This window comes from Engraulis encrasicolus, chromosome 5 (assembly GCF_034702125.1).
Source record: "Engraulis encrasicolus isolate BLACKSEA-1 chromosome 5, IST_EnEncr_1.0, whole genome shotgun sequence".
Taxonomy (NCBI): Eukaryota; Metazoa; Chordata; class Actinopteri; order Clupeiformes; family Engraulidae; genus Engraulis; species Engraulis encrasicolus.
In genome coordinates, this window is record NC_085861.1 from 17,028,223 (window position 1) to 17,051,549 (window position 23,327).

A 23,327-nucleotide genomic window follows, 5' to 3' on the forward strand; every position below is an offset into this window, starting at 1 on the left:
TTCACAGTAATCATCACAATATGACAAAACTGTCGGAAAGACCACTGTCCTTTCCATTATACATGAAATTTGCCATTTTGTGTGTGTCCACGAAAACTGTGTTAACCATGTCACGGTCTGAAACCCCCTCCATAAATCAGTAATGGTTTGGTCTTAGGCCATACGAATAACATCACGTGATGTCATAACCTCTTTGGCAGGATATGGGAAGACTTTTTGGTAAGTTTTGAGCTCCATCCTTCCATAATTTAATCCATTCTTTTTCATGTTCTCATAGCGGGAAAATTGCCTGTCAACTGTGTTATCAACATATTCATAAGAATCTGAATTAGAAATCACATGTAGAAAAACACAGATAAAGCATACAAATACATTAATTGATTAAGGTGTTGTGGTGGAACTTCTGAGGTCCTCAGTTAGCACAACACCATAAAAATGGCTGCAATGTCAAGCCGTGTTACCGTCAATGGTGTTACAATTAGCTATGACAGTTGAGGAGTAGTATGTTTTTGCCAATTTACCTCCATATTGACAGACAAACAAACAAAATAATTTGTGTTCTAGGGAGATGGGTTTGTCTGCTCTGTTTTTTCTCCTAAAAAAGTGCCGACTCGTTCCCCTGCACTGTTGACCGTAACACAGTTGAGTAACACGGTTGACTGTTTTGAAAGTGTTTTTGTGCTATTGATCCCTTATGTGTTGGAAAAATCCTATGAACAGACACTAGGGAATGGATTATCTCTGGAGAAGGAAGTCTTGTGTAAGGAGGGTGACTAAATTCAAATCAGACGTTACAGGGATTTATAATGAAAAATGTGTCAGTCTGTATCACAGTGAATAATAAAATCCTACTTATGAAGCTCAACAATCACATTTTCTATATCAGTTGCACAGATTAATGACAACATTATTGTTAAGGGACATAAGCACTTTCAAACGTATGTTGTTTCAACTCTGTAGTATTTTTATATATGTTTGAAATGACATAGTATTTGTCCATAACACTGTTGACAAAATAATCAAGCAAATGTTCGCTTTCATTTGAGTATTTATCAAATTATTTAAGATTAAGCTTGGCAATTTGTTTGTTTGGAAACTTAAATATATACACTATGTGTAGGAGCCTAAATGCAGTTTATTTTAGTTAGAATATTTTTTATTCTAAAAGATGCAAATTCATAATTAAGATAAATATTGTTTGTAATTTCATGATTCTAAAGGATTTAAAAAGATTTAAAAATGTTATTTACATATGTACAGTTTATTGATATTTTTTGAGTAAGATATGACTTTTATTGTGACATCTAAAAACCAGCCTTTGGAGGAGATTCATCTTCATGCCAGGGCATGCCAGTGGAGCGTGGTCATTAGGAAGCAGAAGAAGATTGGAGCGCAATAGTTTTTTGACCTCGCCCTCAGGCTCTCCTTTTGGACTTTAAAAAGATTTCATTTTGTGGATAGATTTTATGTTTTTGTAATGTTGCGTTAAGTTTTCATATAAACAGTTAAAATCAAGAAGTGGACTCGTGGATTTATTTTTGAAGTGTTTTCGATACAAGGGAGTCTGACGAGCGTCAAGCTTAAGTTCCAATTACGACAGTAAGAACCTACACTATGTAAACATCTAGGTCATTTAGTTGAAAAAAAAATACTGATAATTTACATTTTGCTTTTGCCAAAAGCGTAGGCGAATCATAGAATCACTCCTATACTATATAGCTGGTTCAGGAGTAAATCAAGTTAGTTATATTAGTAAGTTATGAGGTAAATCATCTAATAGAAGAGCCTGGAGTCCTGAAGTCAAGGCTCTTCTATTAGATGATCTACCTCGTAGCCCCTTAATGTACGCCGCACCTCCAATGACATGCTGTAATTTAGTCATTGAAAAGTTAACTACCATAGTACTACACAGCTATGACATGGACACAGGGCCTTTAGTAATGCACTAAGACTTGGTCATTGGCATTCTGCTAACAGACAACTGACAGACAAATTGACAGACAAACTCAGACTGTAGCATTGCCAATATTCTTTCACAATAATTTCAATGCTTTTAAAAAATACCAGTCAAGTCACTGTAAAGTCTACATGCAAGTATGTGGCATCATCAAAGGAGAGATACGTGCTCAAGTGTCTGTGAAAATAATCACCACGTCTTGTTTATTTAGTGCTGATCTCTAAAAGGTTTTATCATGAAACACTGACAACAAACTTCTGAACTGAGGAAAGCAGTTGCCGCCCACCAGAGAAAGTGCTGTGCTACTCCTTATCAAATATTGCAAAGTCAAGGCAGATATGCTTGCTTAGCAATCGCGCTGAATATTTCAAATATTAAGCATTCATATCCGTCCCCCCGACATCATTTTAATGTTACACAGTTTCACATGAAATATGACATTTTGTAAAGAAATGTTGGAAACTACATTAGCAATACAATTAAGTTATATTTTCATGGGGTCTGTTGTAAAGGTGGCCACCTTAAATATAGGAGTAAAGTCCAGGGGGGAATCCTGGTCTGAGTTCACAGCATGGCCCTTGGAGAACCCCTGCAATAAAACGTTATAGTGTTGTTGCCCAAAAGTTGCCTGGTGTATCAGCATACCTGCCCGCAGGTGGTCTCTGGGCGAAAGTGGTACTGGTCAGTGTTGGTCAGTGTTTTGGTCAGTGAATGTGGGAGTCTGGCGCACGTTTGCAATGGTAACTGCAGTCTGTGACCCTCCACTCCTGTCCTCAGCTGGGAAAAAAATACAATAAAAAAGATATTTTGAGACTGTATTAGTGTTATACCAGCACACTGCTCGTTTATGTGAAAAGTCACATCATGAAGGAATGGTAGGACCCTAAAAACAAAAACAAATGCACCTAATGAGACTACACTAAACGAAAGTGGCTCCATAGAGAGGGAATGTAATGGGAGTGGGACAATTGCATTGCATATTGCAGTTGTTCACAATACTCTTGGCAGCAAACATACCTTCAGATATTTGCACCTCTTCCTCTTGTTTTACATTACAACATGTAGACAGACAAACTCAGACTGCAGCATTGCCAATATTCTTCCACAATAATTTCAATGCTTTTAAAAAATACCAGTCAAGTCACTGTAAAGTCTACATGTAAGCATGTGGCATCATCAAAGGAGAGATACGTGCTCAAGTGTCTGTGAAAATAATCACCACGTCTTGTTTATGTAGTGCTGATCTGTAAAAGGTTTTATCATGAGTGACACACTGACAACAAACTTCTGAACTGAGGAAAGCAGTTGCCGCCCACCAGAGAAAGTGCTGTGCTACTCCTTATCAAATATTGCAAAGTCAATGCAGATATGCTTGCTTAGCAATCGCGCTGAATATTTCAAATATTAAGTATTGTGCAAACTGTCATATTCCTAAACAGCAATACATTAGATGGTATCCCAATTATATAACACTGTAACTGTAACAAAACAAATCTGTGAACTAGTGCAACTGAGCTAGCTTTCCCTGCTAACACCAAACCTATATCAGGTGTAAGTCGACTAACCCCTTTATAATCTGCCTACTTCATAACTACAAACACTTTCGGTGAATAAAATGTAAATAGTTACCAAGTTGCAAGTTCACTTCAGGTCTTCAGCAATTGGTTTAGATTGTTCCGCCGCCTGAAGCTAGACTACGTGCACAGCCGAACGTAGCTGTAAAGAAGTTTACCTTGACAGGTTTACCATGTTCGAGCATTTCCATCAGTTAAACGGCGATATACAGTCAGCTACTAGAGAGAGAGAGAGAGAGAGAGAGAGAGAGAGAGAGAGAGAGAGAGAGAGAGAGAGAGAGAGAGAGAGAGAGAGAGAGAGAGAGAGAGAGAGAGAGAGAGAGAGAGAGAGAGAGAGAGAGAGAGAGAGAGAGAGAGAGAGAGAGAGAGAGAGAGAGAGAGAGAGAGAGAGAGAGAGAGAGAGAGATGGAAGTGCTGATCACGGGAACAAACACTCGGGTCATGTGAGAGAGACAGTCCAGAACACGTGAGGCATAAAGCGCGTGCTCAGTTGAAAATGGATGTCAACACAGTGGCAGCAGACTTGCTGCGGCACCTTAACTACAATCCGCAACGTTTCTATTAAGTATTTTTAAACCGAGGTTGGTTGGGGCATACAATTTGCATCCTTTTAATCCTTTTAATACGTGTGTACGTGCGTTTTCAAACTTTTATTCGTCCAAGCAACTCAAGTCAGTCCTGCCACCACCACAGTTCTGTTCCATTTTGTACAGCGCTGTATTTGACGTTTGCACGCACGGTAGAGTCTACTTTGAGGAATGCATGGATGAAGTTATGAGTGGTGGATCCATGTGTTTTGGTGTGTCACTGGAGTGGTCTACTCTGTAATGTAGGCTATGTTGGTGTTGTGGAATAGTTCTAGCTGGGACTCACCGTCAAGTTGTATTTTTATTTCCCAGGGTTAATTATTCCCTGGCTGACTTTGTCCTGGGAATCTATGATGCTGTTTCCTGTTACCAAGTGTAATCTGTTGTTTTAATACCAAATTGTGAAGAAAGTGAAAGCCCAACTGGGAATCTCCAACTCCCATTGTCATTGAGACACAGCACACAAGTGCACACTACACACAACGGAATTGCATTTATGCCTCACCCATGCAAGCCAAAGAGGCAGATCCCAGTGGCGCCCGAAAGAGCAGTGAGGCGAGATGGTACCATGCTCAGGTCACCTGCGTCATGGAGGAGGATGGGGCAGAGCACTTGTTAATTACTCCCCCCACCAAGCTGGTGGGTGGGGGGTCGAACCGGCAACCTTTGGGCTACAAGTCTGATGCTCTAACGACCACTTACTCATGACTGCCCCACCACTTACCCATGATGACTGCCCCTGAAATACACTCCTGGTTGGTAGATTTTGTGGGTTTACTCAACGATGATTAGATAGAGCCCTACAGGACGATACAAATATTATAAGCAAAACATCATCCGATAAAGAATAAGACAGTAATAATGCTGACATATATACAAATAATGTATTATGGTGATGTAATAATAGAATCGATTAATTATAATAATTAACATTATTTACAATAGGCCTTTGATTACTTTCTACTACTACTTACTACTACTTAATAGGCAGAACGATGGAATAACCCTTCAATGAGGATCGGCAGGTGGGAAAACAAATAGTCCGGTCGGGCAAACATCGAGACATTTACTAATGATTAAAGGTATCAGGCTAATAGGAGAATATTCAATATCAAATGCAACGAGACAAAATTTCAACTTACAAATAGTATACTACAATACTGAACACAGACAGGCCACAGTGCAGTGGTTCCCAAATTAGGGGTCAGGACCCCTAGGGGAGCTCGTGGACAAAAGGGGACATTGCAAAAAAAAAAACTGGAAATACCATAGGTTAAGTCCAAAAGTGAGTCCTTGCTTAAATAGTTTGGGAACGACTAGTACAGTGCCATAATGGCAGGAAATAATGCCTGTATCTGTCCTTTGACACAAGGATTCCTGTCCTTTGTAGTGGAGTAGGGGATTAGAATGCTCAGAAACTGTGATAATCACTTGATACCCTTGATAAGTGCACCTCTCAGTAGTCTTGCCTTTTTAGTTTTGTTGTAGGCCTGTAGAAAACCATATAATGGCAATAATAAGTGAAATAGTTGTCTTCGTGGGGTTCATTACCGCAGGGGTCTCTTCTCCTTGCTATTCAGGATGTGAATATGCTTTTACATGCTAGATTGTGAAGACTAATACATGAGTAATGTAGCGTTTTGGAGAGCGCGCACATCCAGATAAAACAGGTGCCTGACTTAAATACGATTAAGCTCCCGGGAGCAGCAACAGTATGCGGACCTTACTTCTTTTCATGTTTAATACATGAGTAATAACAGAGGCTTTTGCTTGGTTCTTTTTTTAAACCCATTTTAGCCTGATGACTAGTATGTTGTTTGACCTTTGGTGCCTGGAGACACATATACGCTGCATTCAGGCTCTTGAGATTTTATCTTTTTTAAATAAAAAAACTGGGTATGTTACAGCTGAATGAACACATTCTAATGCAATATTAGGGTCTTAGGGTTTCAATGCAACTTATGTCACGTTTTTATGTGCATCAGAGGCTAAGATATTTAGGTTTTTATAGGCTGAGGGCAATTTTCCCAACAAGGGCTAGGCATTCAGCAGGCGTTTTTGGCAGGTGCTATAGGCATTAATGGCTTAATCTGGTTAGATCATACACAGACATGCATTTATCTGATCCTAACAAATTACATAACCTACAGATCAACAAGTCAGGTAAATATAACATAGACCTATAATTTCTGTGAGCATGAAATTAGCTGGCTCTATATCAGACAGGGCTGATCAAAGGATGACTGACTGACAAACACAGGCTCTCTTCCATTGCCTCTGAAGTGGTCATCAGATAGATTGCAGGCCTTCACCGTCCATATGTTTTGTCCTGTCTGGTCCCGTCTGTGTGTTGTATTGGTTGCTTTATGCAGAGCCGGTTTAAACAATAGGCAGATTTGGCAATTGCCTAGGGCCCCACCAAAGTCTGCCCTCTGTATGGGGCCCCGAATAGTCAGGCCTGCCATGGTAAATACCAGCAAAACTGATTCAAAGGGTCCGCATGTCTATATTTTGCCTAGGGCCCCAAAATGGCTAGAACCACTGCTGCTTTATGTCTTTTGAGAGGATGTGCACTCAACTCCAAATACTGTCACAGTCTTCAGGCATGTGAAGCGTTATACCTGCCAGGGGACCCCTTCGCCAAAAGTGAAAAATGTGTGAATCGTGACAACATGCAATATAATTTATGTCCCGTGTTGAGTACAGTTGGTAGACGCTATCCTAGTTAATTATGACACTGTTATGTACATTTGTCGCAAAATTTGTCCTCCGCCTTCCTTTGTTTCAACTGCATGGATGATACAGAATCAGTATGACTGGTATAAAATAACTATGGCATAGGCCTATGTGTATGTCAGTGCATCATATTTTCTCTGTCATCTGTGACTGGCTTTCTTTATTGGTAATATTTCTCCACTGTATCTGATGACATTGTTATGTTATGAGACATGCATAATAAGTCTCACACACACACACACACACACACACACACACACACACACACACACTGACCCACCAAGATTTAAAAAAGAGCGACCTTTGTTCTAGTTCGGGCATTGCTTCACATGGGAACAAAATACTTCTGGTCGATAGGAACAAGAGCACTTTATCGCATCCTGCCATTGGCTCCCTGTCAACATTTATTTGACACTGGAGAAGTTAAAAAGATTGTCATTGGCTAATTTAGCAGGCGGCACCACTAAGCACCGCCCCCTACGTCACCCCCATGCTCACCTTCCTTGAGTCCTGTGCGCGCTGTGGTGTTCCTAGCTGGGAGGACTCGGACTGCAGGAGCCTGCCTAGCAACGTTAGCAGAACCGGGGCTCAACAACAATGTCTGCTCGGGTGCTTGTTGGAGTAAAGCGGGTCATTGACTATGCTGTGAAGGTACATTGCTGCCTTTCATGCAAAACACATACATCAAATATTTGACACTGGTGGTTTTGACTAACGTCAAACTTCAAACGCCCTCTGGTGTTGTAACCTACTGACAAGTTGTTGCTAGCACCTTCACGGCTAGCTTTAGCAACCGAACCGACAGACCTCACATTTTCGTTTCATAAGTAATTTCAGTAGCAGCTACCACCGTCTCTGCTTGTATTAGCTGGATTGTTAGCATTGCTCACAGAGTACTCGAGGGTTCGCCAAGTGCATGGGGTGTCACATGAAGGTCAACGTGTCTAAACAGCGTTATGTGTTTAAAAGCTTGTTAAAATTGTGTTATTAGTAAATTGGAAATATGTTGTCTTGTTTAAGTTACTAGCAACGTGTAACACACGACATATAAACACTGCTCTAGCTACCAGCAGCTGTTTCAATGGACGTTTCATTCATGATATCCAGGCGAGTAACGTCAACGTCAGCAAGCTTGCTAACGTGGTTAGCTGACCTGACATAACATTAGTGAAGACCCTAAAGTACCTCAATATTGCATGAAATATCAATCACAGGGCAACTGGGTGAAAATGGGCTACTTTATTGATCAAGAAGTTTTAATGATGCTATGTCAAAACAATGAGACATACGTGTGTAAGGGCCAGTGTGATATAGATTTGACAAGTGTCATTCAGTTCGTTTGGTGTAGTGTCTCTGGGGGCACACGAACAAAATAATAATCTAATCTGCTATGTGCCTTGGCTTCTGTGTCATGTTTGCACATCTCGACAAACGGGCTCCTAATTAATTACATCTACAATACACGTCTATAATGTCATGATTGTATTCTTGCGTGGTAGCCACTAGCCAGCCAGTTAGATAGCTAACTACACGCCGCTGACTGCACTACTATCACCGCATGTTTGTTGACCACCTAAAATAGTTCCAGCTGTTCCCGGGTATGGCCAGATATGACTCGTCTGCTCCCCTCCCAGCTGGCTAAGACCTGTGTGGTGGCTAGAATCGACCCAGTCAGTTGTCACCAAATGCCCTTATCCGCCCACCTGGCCAGCAACGGAGGTTGGAGGAAACCTGTCACCTGTCACATAGCATACTTTTGAGCCACTAGTATGTGATAGAGAGGAAACGTTTATATAATGGCCAGCATTCTATTGTGATGAATAATCTCATGGACTAGTTATCAGGTATTGGACCTGTAGAGTTCGACTTAGAAAAACACAATCAGCGTGGTTGCTCCAGATAATCCCCAAACCCTGTGTCTTCATCGCCTGGCCAATACTGTTAGTTAGGATTGATTGATTGATTGATTGAGCTAGCTACCAATGTATTATGAGAACTGAGAACTAGATGATGTAGTAGTGTGTCTTTATGTTTTCTCCTATTGGGATCCTATCCCATTAGCCTCTCTTTGTGTTTGTATCTGTATCTCTCTCCACACACACACGCACAGACACACACTCCATAAACAAGCAAACAATTAAATGTTTTTATGTGTTTTCCTATTCTGATCCTATCACATTAGCCTCTCTTTGTCTTTGTCTCTGTCTCTTTCTTTCGCTCTCTCACACGCACACGCACACCATAAGCAAACTATTTGATGTTCTTTTTCCTCCCTGTGTCAGATCCGCGTGAGACCGGACCACAGCGGCGTGGTGACGGATGGCGTGAAGCACTCCATGAACCCCTTCTGCGAGATCGCCGTGGAGGAGGCCGTCAAGCTGAAGGAGAAGAAGCTCATCAAGGAGGTGGTGGCCGTCAGCTGCGGCCCGACACAGGTCCAGGTCAGTCACATGGGCAAACTCACCAGGGAAATTCACCTTCTTTTAAAGATACTTTTTCTTTGTCTTTTAGACTTCATTAGTGACAGAACAGTTTGAGAGAGAGAGAGAGAGAGAGAGAGAGAGAGAGAGAGAGAGAGAGAGAGAGAGAGAGAGAGAGAGAGAGAGAGAGAGAGAGAGAGAGAGAGAGAGAGAGAGAGAGAGAGAGAGAGAGAGAGATGAGTGCCCTAACCATGCATGGCATAGGAAGTGCATCCCATAAGCCGTCATATCGTGCATGTCAGTGAAATGATATTAGACTTCAGCTTACCTTTCCCTGGAAGTCTGCACTAGATATCAAATTTTGCTGAGTCAGCCAGTCTTGAAATAGACACTGCAGTTGTGTCGCTGACAACAATGGTGTTCCATCATTGTAAGCTCAATGTTGATCGTGTTATCAACATAACTCGTGTCTGTGACATTTGGGCCTTGAGTATGACTGAATGGTGTCTAAACCAGGATGTGTATTTTTACATACAGTATTACATAAAGTTCAGCAGTCAAAAGAAACCATCATCATCATCATCATTATTTCACCATCTGCCACTCCACTGCCTTAGCCAAGTTGTAAGGAAATGACTAGGGCTGGGTTCAAAAGATCGATCTGCCATCCAACATCGATTCATGATTGAAAATTGCGATATCGATTCACATCTTTTGCTGATGATTATAGGTGCTATTTTCTCAACCACATCCTGTAGCTCTCTTTCACATTAATGTAGGCTACATGCACAAATATACACAACCTGTTCAAGTAAATAGTGCCAGTCTTCTCCCACCTTTCTCTCTCATACCAAGTTTCCTGCTTGTTTCTCTCATACCAAGGTATGTCATGTTTGTGTGGGTGTCTAATGCTGAGATATTTTGGTTAATACGGCCGGTCTTAGAATTCTAGACATAAATGGGTTAAAGTGACAACCCAGCAATAAAGAAGATCGATATCGAATCGAATTGAATCGGATCGTGAATCGAATCGGATCGTGACCTTCTGGATTGGAATCGAATCGATGCAGGAAATTTGGATTGATTCCCAGCCCTACTAATCACTACTGTGGCACAGTCTGTGCAGGCCTTCTTTTCACCCATCAGGGACACTAAAACTTAAAACTTCTGGGTCTTTGGTTTCATTAGTGATTAAACTCAGCATAAATAGTGTGTGTGTGTGTGTGTGTGTGTGTGTGTGTGTGTGTGTGTGTGTGTGTGTGTGTGTGTGTGTGTGTGTGTGTGTGTGTGTGTGTGTGTGTGTGTGTGTGTGTGGGTCAAAGACGTCCAACATGTCCTTCAGTGCAACGGATACTTTTGCTTACTGTAAATGCAAAAAAAGAGATTTTTTTTAAATTATTTTTTTGGCTTGGCTTTCATGCATTCACTTTTCAAAAAAATGTTTTGAAATTTCATGTTTTTCACAGTTACAGTAAGCAAAAGCATCTGTTAGCACTGAAGGACAGTGTCATGTTGGACATCTTTGACCCGTCTGTGTGTGTGTATGAATTATTTTTTTTCGGAAAACTAGAAGAAATTCGAATCAACATGGTGCTTAAGAGGCTTAATAGGCAAGTGATTTCTTCACTTTTCTAGTGTTGCTGCATCATTTCATTTTTAGGCCTGCATCATGTTTCAAAGTCCCTGCCTGTCCCTTGGACACTGTGTGCGTGTGCGTGCGTGCGTGTGTGTGTGTGTGTGTGTGTGTGTGTGTGTGGGTGTGTGTGGGGTGTGTGTGTGCGTGTGTGTGTGTGTGTGTGTGGTGTGTGTGTGTGTGTGTGTGTGTGTGTGTGTGTGTGTGTGTGTGTGTGTGTGCGCGTGCGCGTGCGCGTGCGCGTGTGCGTGCGCGTGTCCTGTGCGCGTGCGCGTGTGCGTGTGCGTGCGTGCGTGTGTGTGTGTGTGTGTGTGTGTGTGTGTGTGCACTCTGTCGTTCCCTCTCAGAGCCAAAAAGGGGCCGTCACAGAGGCTACCCGAATCTTGCTGACTCAGGGGTTCATAAGAGCATCCATCATAAAAACTAATTTTCTTTTGGTCTTTCCACCTCCCTAAAAAAGACAAGAGGTGGAAAAATTGGCTCCGTTTTCCAAACTGTGGGGCTTTGAGGGGAGCCGGCCTTTCACCGCCTCCTCCTCCTCTTGTTCTCCTCAATTGCCAACCTCTAGCCTCCATGATGGATAGGATCGGCCATATTGAAGCAGCAGGCCGAGACTCACTGGTGGTCAGAACTGAAAGTTAAAAAAGTTCAAAGCAAACGTGCTGCTCCCACCCTAATCTGGTGTGCTGTGTGGTGACCTTAGCTTAAGGTCATTAATACCTGATTCTACCCCCATCTTTCACTTCAAATAGTTTTCATGTCCAATCACAGCTGTCCTGGATGGAGGTTGGAAAACCAAACCAAAAGCAGAATCTGCCGATATGATATACTGAAAGTGACATTTGTTGTGTTATTGTTTGGAGAACTGTTATATCAGATGTCTTTGGTTTTTTTTTTTTCGGTTTTGTTTGTGTGGGAAGACACCAACTGTTGTCTGGACAGCTTTGTTTTCAGCTGTTTGTCTTTCACCAAGCAGCAGTTGCAGCTATCTTGCTCTTTCTAAACAGGATGCCTTTGTAGTCTGCACATCTCTGTTTTCATGCAATGTTTTTATACTGTTCACAGGATGGCATCAAAGTCCTGCTTATGTATGTGCATCTTACCAGTACTCTATACAGCTTGTGTTTAAATCTTGTACTTGAACCACAATGAATGGAATCTGTGCTTGGTACATGAGATGCCCTGAATGTGTGAAGCATACGGATACGCATCCTGATGTTGAAGGTAGTGCCGCAGAGCGACCTCGTTCACAGTCACAAGGTTGTGGGTACACTCTTGCTGTCATGGCAACAAGCCTGGCTCTTTTGTTGTAGCGGTCGTAGCCCCAGAGTGGTGTGCCAGGGAGAAGTTCTGACAGGGCAGGGAAACTCTTAACTCTACGGACAGATAGCCGGTGTTGAAGGCGTGGAAAAGCGGCAGAAGTTATTCACTTTGTACACATTTTTCTTAACATGAGCTTATGTTGGTCACTCTCCCTGATCGAGCGCTTCAGGTTCAATTGTTTGCCGAGCCCCTCGACTCTACTACAGTGATCTAATGTAATGCCTACCCACTTCTTCTTTGGTATTTGTGTATGCAGGAGACCATTCGCACGGCGCTGGCGATGGGAGCAGACAGAGGCATCCATGTGGAGGTGTCCGGCAAGGACTACGAGACGCTGGGACCCCTGCAGGTCTCCAAGATCATGGCCGCCCTGGCCAAGAAGGAGGAGGCACAGCTCGTCATCCTCGGCAAACAGGTGGGCAGCAACACACTCTTACTAGCTGCACTCTTACTGCAACTCTTACTCTTACAACAGCACACTCTTACTAGCTGCCACAAGCAGCAGTAACACACACACACACACACATACACACACCAAACGTTTCATGTTTTTATGTGCTTCGATGGATGAGATATTTAGGTTTTAGTAGGCAGAGGGCTTCTTTTTCCAAAAAGGGCTAAGGCATTCAGCTTGCGTTTTTTGCAGGTACCTTAGGCTAAAATGGGTTAACATACAGGAACAGGAACATACAGAAACATGCTTATAGGCATGTGTTGTTGTAGTAAGAAAAGGACTCCATGCCGTTTTATGAGATGATTTCCCACTACCTCAACAAGTGGTTTACTACTGAGCCAGGTTCTTGGAATACTCCCTTGAAAACTTGAAATGGACTGCTCTGTCAAAATATGCTACCATTAGCCTGCTAACATAGCCCTAACCCCAAGGGATTCTCCTTTAGGGTATTTGGGCTGGCTTTATGGCTCAGCTACATGGGTAAGCCATATCAACAAGACACTGAAGGCAGCAATAGCACGGACATCAACAAGCCATTTTTAGTCATGTGTGTTTCTAGCGTCTCACATCTCACATCATAGGCAGATATCTGCACACAACAGCTGCGTGCCCCGAGCACAAGATGTTTCAGATAACTAGAAGCAAGTTATTTACTTTTATTGCATTGCTTCTGTTTGTTTTGTTTGTTTTTTTGCTTTTTTTCCCTCATTATTATTGTTTATTCGTTCATCCATCCATTGCCGATATCCCAGCAGCAGCATCTGCCTGTAGCCTGGGCAGGCCCTTGCAACACTTCTGTGAAAAAAAATGAAAAGTCGATTAATGACAAACACTATTCAAAAGACAAAAACAAAGGCTTTAGCTTTGCCTGTGCCCACTCGGGAGTGGACTAGAAGTGCATACAGCACCACAGTCGGAGCAGTTTAGCCAGCAGTATGAATGCTGTTGAATGCATTAAAAAAGACAACTTGAACGATGTGTTCAGCCGTCCCAAATAAATCCAAAAGCAGTGTTTGCGTCGAGCTTGGGCAGAAGCCTGTAAACAGTGCTGCTGTTAGAAATGCTCCTGTCTCAGCTGCCCCCTTCACTTTCACACTCTCTTCCTGTCCTGGAGTGAACCTTTCGCCTCTCTTTTTTTTTCTTTGGAGTCTCCTCTGTCTCTCTCTCTGTCTCTGTCTCTCTCTCTGTCTCTCTCTCTCTCTCTCTCTCTCTCTCTCTCTCTTTCTTTCTTTCTTTCTTTCTTTCTTTCTTTCTTTCTTTCTTTCTTTCTTTCTTTCTTTCTTTCTTTCTTTCTTTCTCTCTTTCTTTCTCTCTCTCTCTCCATATCTCTCTACTACACCTCCTGCACTATCATTCTCTCTCTCTCACTCCCTAGCTTGTGCACTCACTCACACTCCCTGTCTTACTCTCCCTCTTTCCTCCCTCTTTCTTTCTCTCTTTCTCTCTCTCTCTCTCTCTCTCTCTCTCTCTCTCTCTCTCTCTCTCTCTCTCTCTCTCTCTCTCTCCATATCTCTCTACTACACCTCCTGCACTATCATTCTCTCTCTCTCTCACACTCCCTAGCTTGTGCACTCACTCACACTCCCTGTCTTACTCTCCCTCTTTCCTCCCCCTCTCTCTCTCTCTCTCTCTCTCTCTCTCTCTCTCTCTCTCTCTCTCTCTCTCCTCCCTCTCGTCTCTTTCCTCCCTCTCTCTCTCTCTCTCTCTCTCTCTCTCTCTCTCTCTCTCTCTCCCCTGCACTATCACAGGCTCTCAGCATCTGTCTGGCTGTGAGTGGAGTGCAGTGCGGTGTGCTGTGGTGGTATTGGAGGCTTATTAAGCAGCAGGCTTATGGGGATTATGCTAATGTCCACTGGGGAGAAGAGGAGGTCCTCATTGGCCTGATGAGGATCATTAATCTCTCCCTCCCCTCCCAAACTCACAAGCTCCCCACTCCAGCACTCAGGAGCTCCCACTTTACACCAACGCCTCCCTTAAAGAGAGATTTACAAGGTGTGTGTGTCTGTGTGTGTGTCTGTGTGTGTGTGTGAGAGAGGGAGAGGAACAGGCAGTGTGCATGCACACGAGAGAGATTGTGTGTATGTGTGTGTGAGAGCGAGAGCGATTTACAAGTATTTTGTAACTGTGTGTGTGGGAGTGATTGCAGTAAACTTGCTCTGCCAGTGCTCTTCCTTTGCCTCTGCCAAGTGCTTGTTTGCTTCGCAGCCCATGTTTGTGTTGTTGGTTTGGTTTAGAAAAGGACAATGTGCTTCATCCATAACACAAAAATATGTGTTGGCTGTGCTTTAGCCTTGGGTGCTCTTTGATAGAAGATGGTGATTTTCCAGAGAATGAGAGAAGATTTTCTCAGACCAAAGGCACTCATTGGATGTGTGGCAGACTCTTTATAACCAAAGTGACTTACAAACGAGAACGTTATCATAGCCAACATCACTATTAGATACAAAGTGCATAGAAAATATACAGAACAACAAATGCAGATGCAAATAAGGGTTAGTTAGTTATTTTTTAAGTAAAGTTGAGTACACACATAATGTCAAGAGTCTGGCCTGGGGCTAGGGCAGCTCAACCATTAGTGTAGTAGTCACGAAAGAGGAGAGTCTTTACTTGGTTCTTGAAGGCTGCAAGCAATGTGCTTATTCTTGCTGTCTCAAGTAGCGTGTTCAGGCCAACTGAGAACCGTGCTGGAGCCTGTTCCCGCACCTAATCATGAACTGGCTGTCGTGTTCACGCCACAGATATTTGCGCTCGCGAACCGGAAAGTTGGTTCGCACTGCGAACCGCAAAATACTAGGTTTTTCTCCACGAACCTTGATGACACCGTGGCCGTCAGCAGGTTCATCCGGGTAACACAGTCACATGCGGAAAAAGTTCAGAGCCCGGTATGAACACGGGGGGTTCGCAGATAAGCACTTTAGTGCCGAACGTAACTGGTGCGGGCACCGGCTCCGGCCTGGTCGGCCTGAAAGCCCTATAGGAGACCGCTCCACATCCCAGACAAGTTTTTTTTTTCACATGTCTGTTCTGTAAATTTCCTCTTTATGTACTTTTAAATCATGTTTAGATACATAATACCATCATGTAAATAAATACACATTTCAAACGAGAATGACCTGTGGTGTTATTTGTATATTTATGCTGTGTTTGTTGTTTGTGTGTTGACCAACAGGCGATCGACGATGACTGCAACCAGACAGGTCAGATGACGGCAGCCCTGTTGGATTGGCCGCAGGTCAGTGTGTGCGTGTGCGTGTGTGTGTGTGTGTGTCACTGCACTACACTGCTGCCTTATCTTATGCTGCTGTGACCTTTGTTCCACTCTGACTTCACGTCACTGCCCCAGAGAGCCCTCTTGGACAACGCATTATGTGTGCAAGACAGTGTTTTCTTATTACATTCAGCCTGATATCGACCACCTCGTGTGTGTGTTGACCGTTTTGTTTTGACTATATACTTGATGTAGTCATCTTAAAAGGCATTCCATGGAAAGTTTATGACTTTTCCAGTGTGTGTGTGTGTGTGTGTGTGTGTGTGTGTGTGTGTGTGTGTGTGTGTGTGTGTGTGTGTGTGTGTGTGTGTGTGTGTGTGTGTGTGTGAGAACCGTTTTGTTTTGACTATATACTTGATGTAGTCATCTTAAAAGGCATTCCATGGAAAGTTGATGACTTTTCCACTGTGCAACACAGTATGGCTAGGGGAGTGTGTGTGTGTGTGTGTGTGTATCAGAGTTAGATGAGACCAGTTCAGTGTGGCTAGCTCCAGGCTGGCAGGCACAGAGCTGTCCAAAAAGAAACAGGGCAAAGTCAACCAAAGTCATTGGTGGACAGGCAGTGGGCGTGTGTGAATTCCCCATTCTGACCACTAGAGGTCACTAGAGGCTATGGCCAGCTCTCTGCACACTGTCAGGCCCATTGTTAGATAGTGCTGGCCCTCTGGGATAGATGTGCCTGTCTATTCAAATGCTTTCTTAATGGCTAAATGGAGAGGTGACTTTGAATCCCTTTTGTGCTAGAGGATATTTCTTTTTTTTTCCCCGCCCTGCCTTCACCTCTCTCTTTCTTTTTCACTCTCTCTGTCTCTTTTTCCCCTCTCTCTTTCTCTTTCTAATTCATCTGCGTCCCTATGAGATAGATTCCAAGTTGATCCCATTCTTCAATGATGGCTATTCTTTTTTTACTATGGACTCCTTCGCTCCTACTTTCAATCTGGTCAGTCTCAAGGGTGATTTCTCTCTCTCTCTCTCTCTGTCTCTGTCTCTCTCTCTCTCTCTCTCTCTCTCTCTCTCTCTCTCTCTCTCTCTCTCTCTCTTTCTTTTCTGACCTCCACCATCTGACATGCTGATCTGACAGAGAGGCCTGACTGTTACTCCCCCCTTCCTTTCTTCCTGTGGGGACTGTCTGGAGCATTTGTCCTTAATTGACACGTCCTAGTGCAGTGATTTTCAAAGTGGGGGCCGCGAGGAGTTGCTAGTGGGGCTGAGGAAAGTTAACAGGAAAAGTATAGCAAAGCAAAATTAGGAATTGAATAACCAAATAATTAATGTGCACCAAAAATTAAGCTAAACAATACTCCCATTATTTAAGAAATCTTTGAACATTACTGTCACCGTTAATATTTTATATACCCCAGTGGGGAACTAATTCACAGACCTAGACTGTGGTTGTGAAATGGGGTGAAAATAAAAAATGTAAAAAATATAAAAAAATATTCGGCATGATTCATGTCAAGGGGGCCCTCGTCCTTAAGGATGCACGATAACTTTTACGACCACGACCACTTTTTGTTAAAACCAATAAGAGTCCGAGTATGAGTACCGGTACATTAATTTCTGTACTTGCCGATACCCAGTACTGACACCAATACTTAACCCCCAAAAGAGCATAGAATGAAAATAAATGCATAGAGTTGTGTTTTTCCACCTGTGATATTTGCATTTACATGTATGCATTTCTTTGCCGCTCAACAGAACATGACAAGATGTTGCGTTGTTTTGTGTAATAGCAGAATCTGTGCCTAGTATCGGCAAGTGTTTGACAAGTATGTCAACAGATTGTAGTGGCGAATCAAAATCAATAGACTCGTTGATTAGCAACGAAATTTGCTTCCCATTTACTTCGCACCTCTTCACTCGCCTCCGGCACCATTGCTTGTCTCTCTCCGAGTGGCGGTCGGATCTCGGTTGGCTTGCATGAATTCATTTTATTTTATCTATTTGTAGTTGTCAAGTAAAATGCAGTGCACATTATTACAAACATGACATGGCAAGGCCATGACACAACTTTATAGCCGATTTGCCTTCCCCGATTGGCCTTCCCCGTCTCTCTCCCTGCTGGTTTCCTGTCCCTCTATAGCTCTCCTGTCACAATAAAGGCATACGTTAAACTTGGATTTTTTTTTCGCACACCTCAGCTGGCAGGTGCGTCGGAGATGGCCCATGAGTCACTCGGCAGACAACTTGGAAAAAACTCCCGCACACTGACCATTTAGCTGTTTTTCTTTAGAGGCCAACTTCCGATAAAACACAGTTTTACTCACTCCTTTTGAAGATCGGACGGTAACCCTAAATTAAACTCACTTTCAAGGCTCTCATAGCGGTGCGTGGCCGTGTTTCCCGGTGTTTCCCAATTGACATAAATAATGCAGAGCAACGAGCGAATCACGAAAGCGTTTCTGTTTTGCGTCACGTCGAAAGAAGGCGTTACCCACAAAGGTTTATGTCGACCCATTTTTCTTAAAACATGTCGAGTCATTTTTTTCTGCTTGTTTTCAAAACAAGCAACGTCTGGTGGCCCGAAACCTAGCTTAGCTTAGCTATCAGCTGGTTGCTACTCTCAGATACACACACAGCACAAAGCCTCATACATACAGCATGCCCACTCTGGTTGCTCCGTGCCTGCAGCTCGCCTAGGGGTTGCTGTCGAAAGAGCACAGCCCTGAATGGAGCCTGCACGCCTCCGTTGGCGCCCCTATAGTGCAGTACCACCCGGGGAAGTGGCGACTCTGTTTCCCATTACATGCTTTCCTAGAACAGGAGGACTGAGCCAATCAGACTAGGGATGCAAATTATCGATTAATTCATTAATCATTAGTTGATAGTGTTATCGATCGACTTTCGATTAATTGATAAGCGGCGTTTTTTCACCTGAATTTTAAAAATCGCCTTTTAAAATATCAGCTAAATAGTTAAAACACTGAGTTCAAAAAGTATATTGTTATATTAAATTATATTATGAGAATTATATTATGATCATTAAGCCCATATTGTATTTTATTGTATGATGTTATATTATATTATTATAATATAATTATAATTATGCATTAGGAAAAGAAAGCTGTTTCTATGGCATCTCCACACCACCTTTGCGGAGGCATTGCTTTCACCCAGGAGTGAACTAGTAGCCCCCCCCCCCCCCCCCCCCCCCCCCCCCCCCTCTGTCGCCTTGCCTATATGACAGACAACGTTGAGTGAAATGTGATCAGACTCAGGACTTGTCTACATATGTGTCAGCCAACCACAAGCATTTTAATTTAATACGCTTCAAAATAAGAAATGCTATATGTTGGGTAGTGTTAATGTTGTTGTCCATAATGTCAGCAAAGTTCGTTTCTGAACAAAACAAAGTTATTTCCTGTGTCTGTGTAAGGAGAGCTAATAAGCTAACAGGCTCCATTGAGAATGAATGGAGCTATGACAACAACACTTACAGCTACAGCAAGGATTCACCTGAAATTGAACAGATGGTGCTCCTCTTCATGCATGGTCATATATATTCATGCCCAGTTCAGCTAATACTAGTCTTGATATCTGACAGGGTGTAGTGATTAAAATTACAGCACACAATTTTGATTACGCTATTTCGCTTAGCACGCTAAGCTAACCTAGCAAGCTTAACCCTACAGTTAAATGCTGCTTGCAGTGACATTTGCCTGTCTTGAAAAATCGTTTTTTGTAACAACTTACACACCATTGGACTTGGCATAACTTACACCAGATTCAAGTACACATCTCCAAAAGTCCCACAAGAACTCTAGAAGTTGCAATGACGATTTAATACGATAAAATCTGCACCATAGATGATTTGAGTAGGACTAGAACTAGAACCACTCAACAGTCTCTAGCGCCCTCTAGCGGTTAATCGCGATTAATACATTTTAATCGAGCAACCTCTTGCTCGACAACTAATCTAAAGTCGATTAATCATTTGCATCCCTAAATCAGACGCATTTCCACGAGAGCAGGAGGAGTAAGCCAATCAGAGACCCGGAACACCCTCTCGTTTCTCCACAAGCCACCTTGCTAGCTTGCAAAAACGTCTTGAAACAAAGCAACCACAACGTTTTTTAAAACAGGACCAAAGCGTAACACATTCAATAGCAATGCGGAACACGGCAATATTAATATTATTTGAGAGGCCATCTTTAATGAACGACGTTTCGGTACTAGTCCTTCATCAGGCAATCTCGAGATTGCCTGATGAAGGACTACGTAGTACCGAAACGTCGTTCGTTACAATAAAGGCATAAAAAGCCCCAAAAAATACATTTAAAAAAACATGTATTTGCCACAGAATCGCTCTCTTTACGGGCGGTCTTCCTCTTCTGATGCCCATGTTCTCCCTCTCTCTCTTCCGCAGGGGACGTTTGCGTCAGAGTTGACTATTGACGGGGGTAAGATAAAGGTGGTGCGGGAGATCGACGGAGGACTGGAGACCATCAAGATTGGCATGCCAGCTGTCGTCACTGCCGACCTGCGACTCAACACACCCCGATACGCCACCCTGCCCAACATCATGGTAATGTACCTTACGCACTTACACACACACACATACCGATAGGCAACACTAGGGCAAAACGCCACCCTGCCCAACATCATGGTAAACACACACACACACACACACACACACACACACACACACACACACACACACACACACACACACAGCGATACGCCACCCTGCCCAACATCATGGTAAACACACACACACACACACACACACACACTGCCTGTGGCCATGTGTCCCTGATCCCTCATGCCGTTTCTGTCCGCACCCATCTCCGCCATCCCCTCTGAAGAAAGCCAAGAAGAAGAAGATCGCCAAAATGAACGCCTCAGACCTTGGCGTGGACCTGACATCGCGCATCGAGACCGTGCGAGTGGACGACCCCCCTTCACGGCAGGCGGGCGTGAAGGTGGAGACCGTGGACGACCTCGTAAGCAAACTCAAGGACACGGGCAGGATATAGACGCCACGGACCAGACGTGGAGCGTGGAGATTCTACATCAAGGGGTGAGGCTGTGTGTGTGTGTGTGTGTGTGTGTGTTTGTGTTTGTGTGTGTGTGTGTGTGTGTGTGTGTGTGTGTGTGTGTGTGTGTGTGTGTGTGTGTGTGTTTGTGTGTACGTACGTGCGTATGTGTCCCTGTCCATCAGTAGTCTTGTCTAGTGTCTGTGTGTTGGCAGAAAGGAACGAAAAGCAAAAAGGCAAAGCATCGCCTATATTACACTTAAAATATGCAGTACATCAGTGGTCTCCAATTATTTTCCCCTATGGGCCAAATTATTTTGTACAAATTTAGGCTGAGGGCCAAGCAAATCGCCCAACCGCATGGCCACAGATAGCACGCATCTATGTTTTCATTTTTTCCAACCTCATGGTGGGCCAAATGCTTGCCATGCCTGGGCCGGGTTTGGGCCGCCGTTTGGAGACCACTGCAGTGCATGAGTGCTATTTGACTATCATAACGGCTTTCAAGGAAGTTTTCTGTGTTGCATCTTGGCAAAGCTAAGTATCTGCCTGGAATGTGACTTCTTTCGTCAATTCCATCTCTTTTCTTCCCTCTCTTTAGCCTCTTCCAATTAAGAAAGTGCCACTATAGTACATGCAGAACTAAAACTACTTCTCCTAAAAGTTATCATCATCATCACGACTCTTACCACAACATGGATGGCATAGAAAACGCCAGCTTTTATCATGTTTTATCAAGGCCATCACATCGCCATGTACGTACAGATACGGTACAGTCATTAAAGCTGAAGATGAGATGACCGTAGGCACTCGTCTTGTACTGTACTGTAGACCTCTCTTGTGCTTCAATTTGTCACGCCGAGTGCCGCTAATAGGCTCCTAACTAATTAAATCAGCTGCTGCAGGAGCATGTGCTTGTCAGGCAAGAGTTCCTCCCATGTCAAGGTCCTCGCCGGCCAGCGCCGCTGATATTTAATTCAGCTCATCAAGTCACTGTGATATCATTAAATGGTGCCCAAGAGGAGCGTGTACCCAGGGCCGCTGACAGCTTTCGCTGGGCTCAGGACAAACTCATCTGAAAGGGCCCCCTACCCAATACATACAATGTAATGGGGACTCAATTCTGTGCCCCTTATCTCCCTGGGCCTGGGACAACATACCCCTTAATCGCCTCATGGCGGCGGGCTTGCGTGTACCTATTAAAACTCCTACTTGGCCACATAAGGGGTCTCTCTCTCAGCAGCACTATTAGATACTTAATCTCTTTGCTCTATGTCCTCTCCTCTCTCTTGTCCTCCTCTCTTCAAGGTCTTTTGCCATTGGAACCAGGACAGATTCTCTGCAAGTTTCGAGTGATGTCACCCAAGTCTGCCTGGCTCCACCTCCCTCTCCCACCGCCATTGGCCAGTGTTCCTCCACCCACCCGCCACTCAAAGCCTTGAGTCTCCACCCGCCCTCCTGTCAAGGCCTTCTGCAGCTGATGTATGATATGAAAGGGTGCTGAGAGACTGCCTGCTCCACTGACTGCCCTCTGCCATGGGTGTTTTATCTCTGTTAATAAATAAAAGCTGCTTTTATACCAGGTAATGCACTATTGCTGTGTGTACGAGTCGATGAACTTCGAGGCTGTTTAGCTCTCCTGAGTAGACTGTGTTGTCCATGTATCGACCCTGTAATTCCTCTCACACACGTCTCATTTGTCGTGCCTCACCGTACATGTATCGTATTTAACAAGTCAATATTTTGAAAACTCCCACCAGTTAAGATTTGTCTCAATCAGCTAATAGGTTGCAATACCTCCTACACTATAAGCCATGTATACTATGTTTCTTTTAGTCATTTGTTTGGCATGTCTTCCAACGTGGACTGAGGAGACGCTGTACCGTATGTGAACTTCATCCCATGGGAGCTGCACTATTCTCTAAGTTATCGGCAGTGTGTACATGTTGTCTTTGTTAGGCATCTTGATGTACTAGAGGGCAGTCGTGACCAGGCCGTGTCTCTCAGCAAAGGGCTGAATGATAGATGGGTTTAAGAAGTGGGGGAAAAAAAACATTTTTACCGTAAGCGCCTCTAACTATTCTTCGATTGTACAGAAACATACTCAGAATAACAATAAAAATCTGTTTTTTCCTTAACTACTCTCTTGTTTTAGTAAACTGATGTATGCTTTACTCAGTTGAAAAATCTGCTTTGAAAGCAAGGCTTAGCGAATGACACAAGGGACTTGTATTGTTTTTCAAACTTGTGCTTTACCATCGATACTGTTTTATCGTCAAGTTATCTTTTGTCAGTTTCTTCATATGCACAGGTCATACAAGGAAATTTAAATTATGTTTCTCTCTGTACCATGAAAGGACATAGATATACTCAGGACTGACATTTACAGATTGACATCA

The 23,327-nt window shown here is 43.4% G+C and overlaps 2 protein-coding genes across 2 annotated transcripts in view; one reads left to right on the forward strand and one right to left on the reverse strand.

The window, feature by feature from the left end:
* LOC134448812 (upstream stimulatory factor 2) overlaps nucleotides 1-4,846 on the reverse strand; it is a 44,747-nt gene extending 39,901 nt beyond the window's left edge. Inside the window, exons 1-2 of the mRNA XM_063198470.1 lie at nucleotides 4,843-4,846; nucleotides 4,624-4,699 (exon numbers count right to left, since the gene is read on the reverse strand). Of these exons, the coding sequence (XP_063054540.1) occupies nucleotides 4,624-4,699; nucleotides 4,843-4,846 (80 nt within the window). The remainder of the gene's footprint in view (nucleotides 1-4,623; nucleotides 4,700-4,842) is intronic.
* Nucleotides 4,847-7,353: 2,507 nt separating this feature from the next.
* Nucleotides 7,354-22,519, forward strand: etfb (electron transfer flavoprotein subunit beta). The gene is made up of 7 exons (XM_063198762.1): nucleotides 7,354-7,505; nucleotides 9,137-9,295; nucleotides 12,487-12,645; nucleotides 15,854-15,916; nucleotides 20,319-20,477; nucleotides 20,758-20,972; nucleotides 22,237-22,519. Exons 1-6 carry the CDS (start codon nucleotides 7,452-7,454, stop codon nucleotides 20,926-20,928), a joined length of 765 nt encoding a protein of 254 aa, XP_063054832.1. The 5' UTR covers nucleotides 7,354-7,451; the 3' UTR covers nucleotides 20,929-20,972; nucleotides 22,237-22,519.
* The last annotated feature ends 808 nt before the right edge of the window (nucleotides 22,520-23,327 follow it).

Excerpts from the sequence above, each read along its gene's own strand:
- etfb (XM_063198762.1), top strand. The coding sequence starts at position 7,452 with ATGTCTGCTCGGGTGCTTGTTGGAGTAAAGCGGGTCATTGACTATGCT. Across the intron at positions 7,506-9,136 it reads TCATTGACTATGCTGTGAAG|ATCCGCGTGAGACCGGACCA; the intron begins GTACATTGCTGC and ends TCCCTGTGTCAG. Across the intron at positions 20,478-20,757 it reads CCACCCTGCCCAACATCATG|AAAGCCAAGAAGAAGAAGAT; the intron begins GTAATGTACCTT and ends TCCCCTCTGAAG.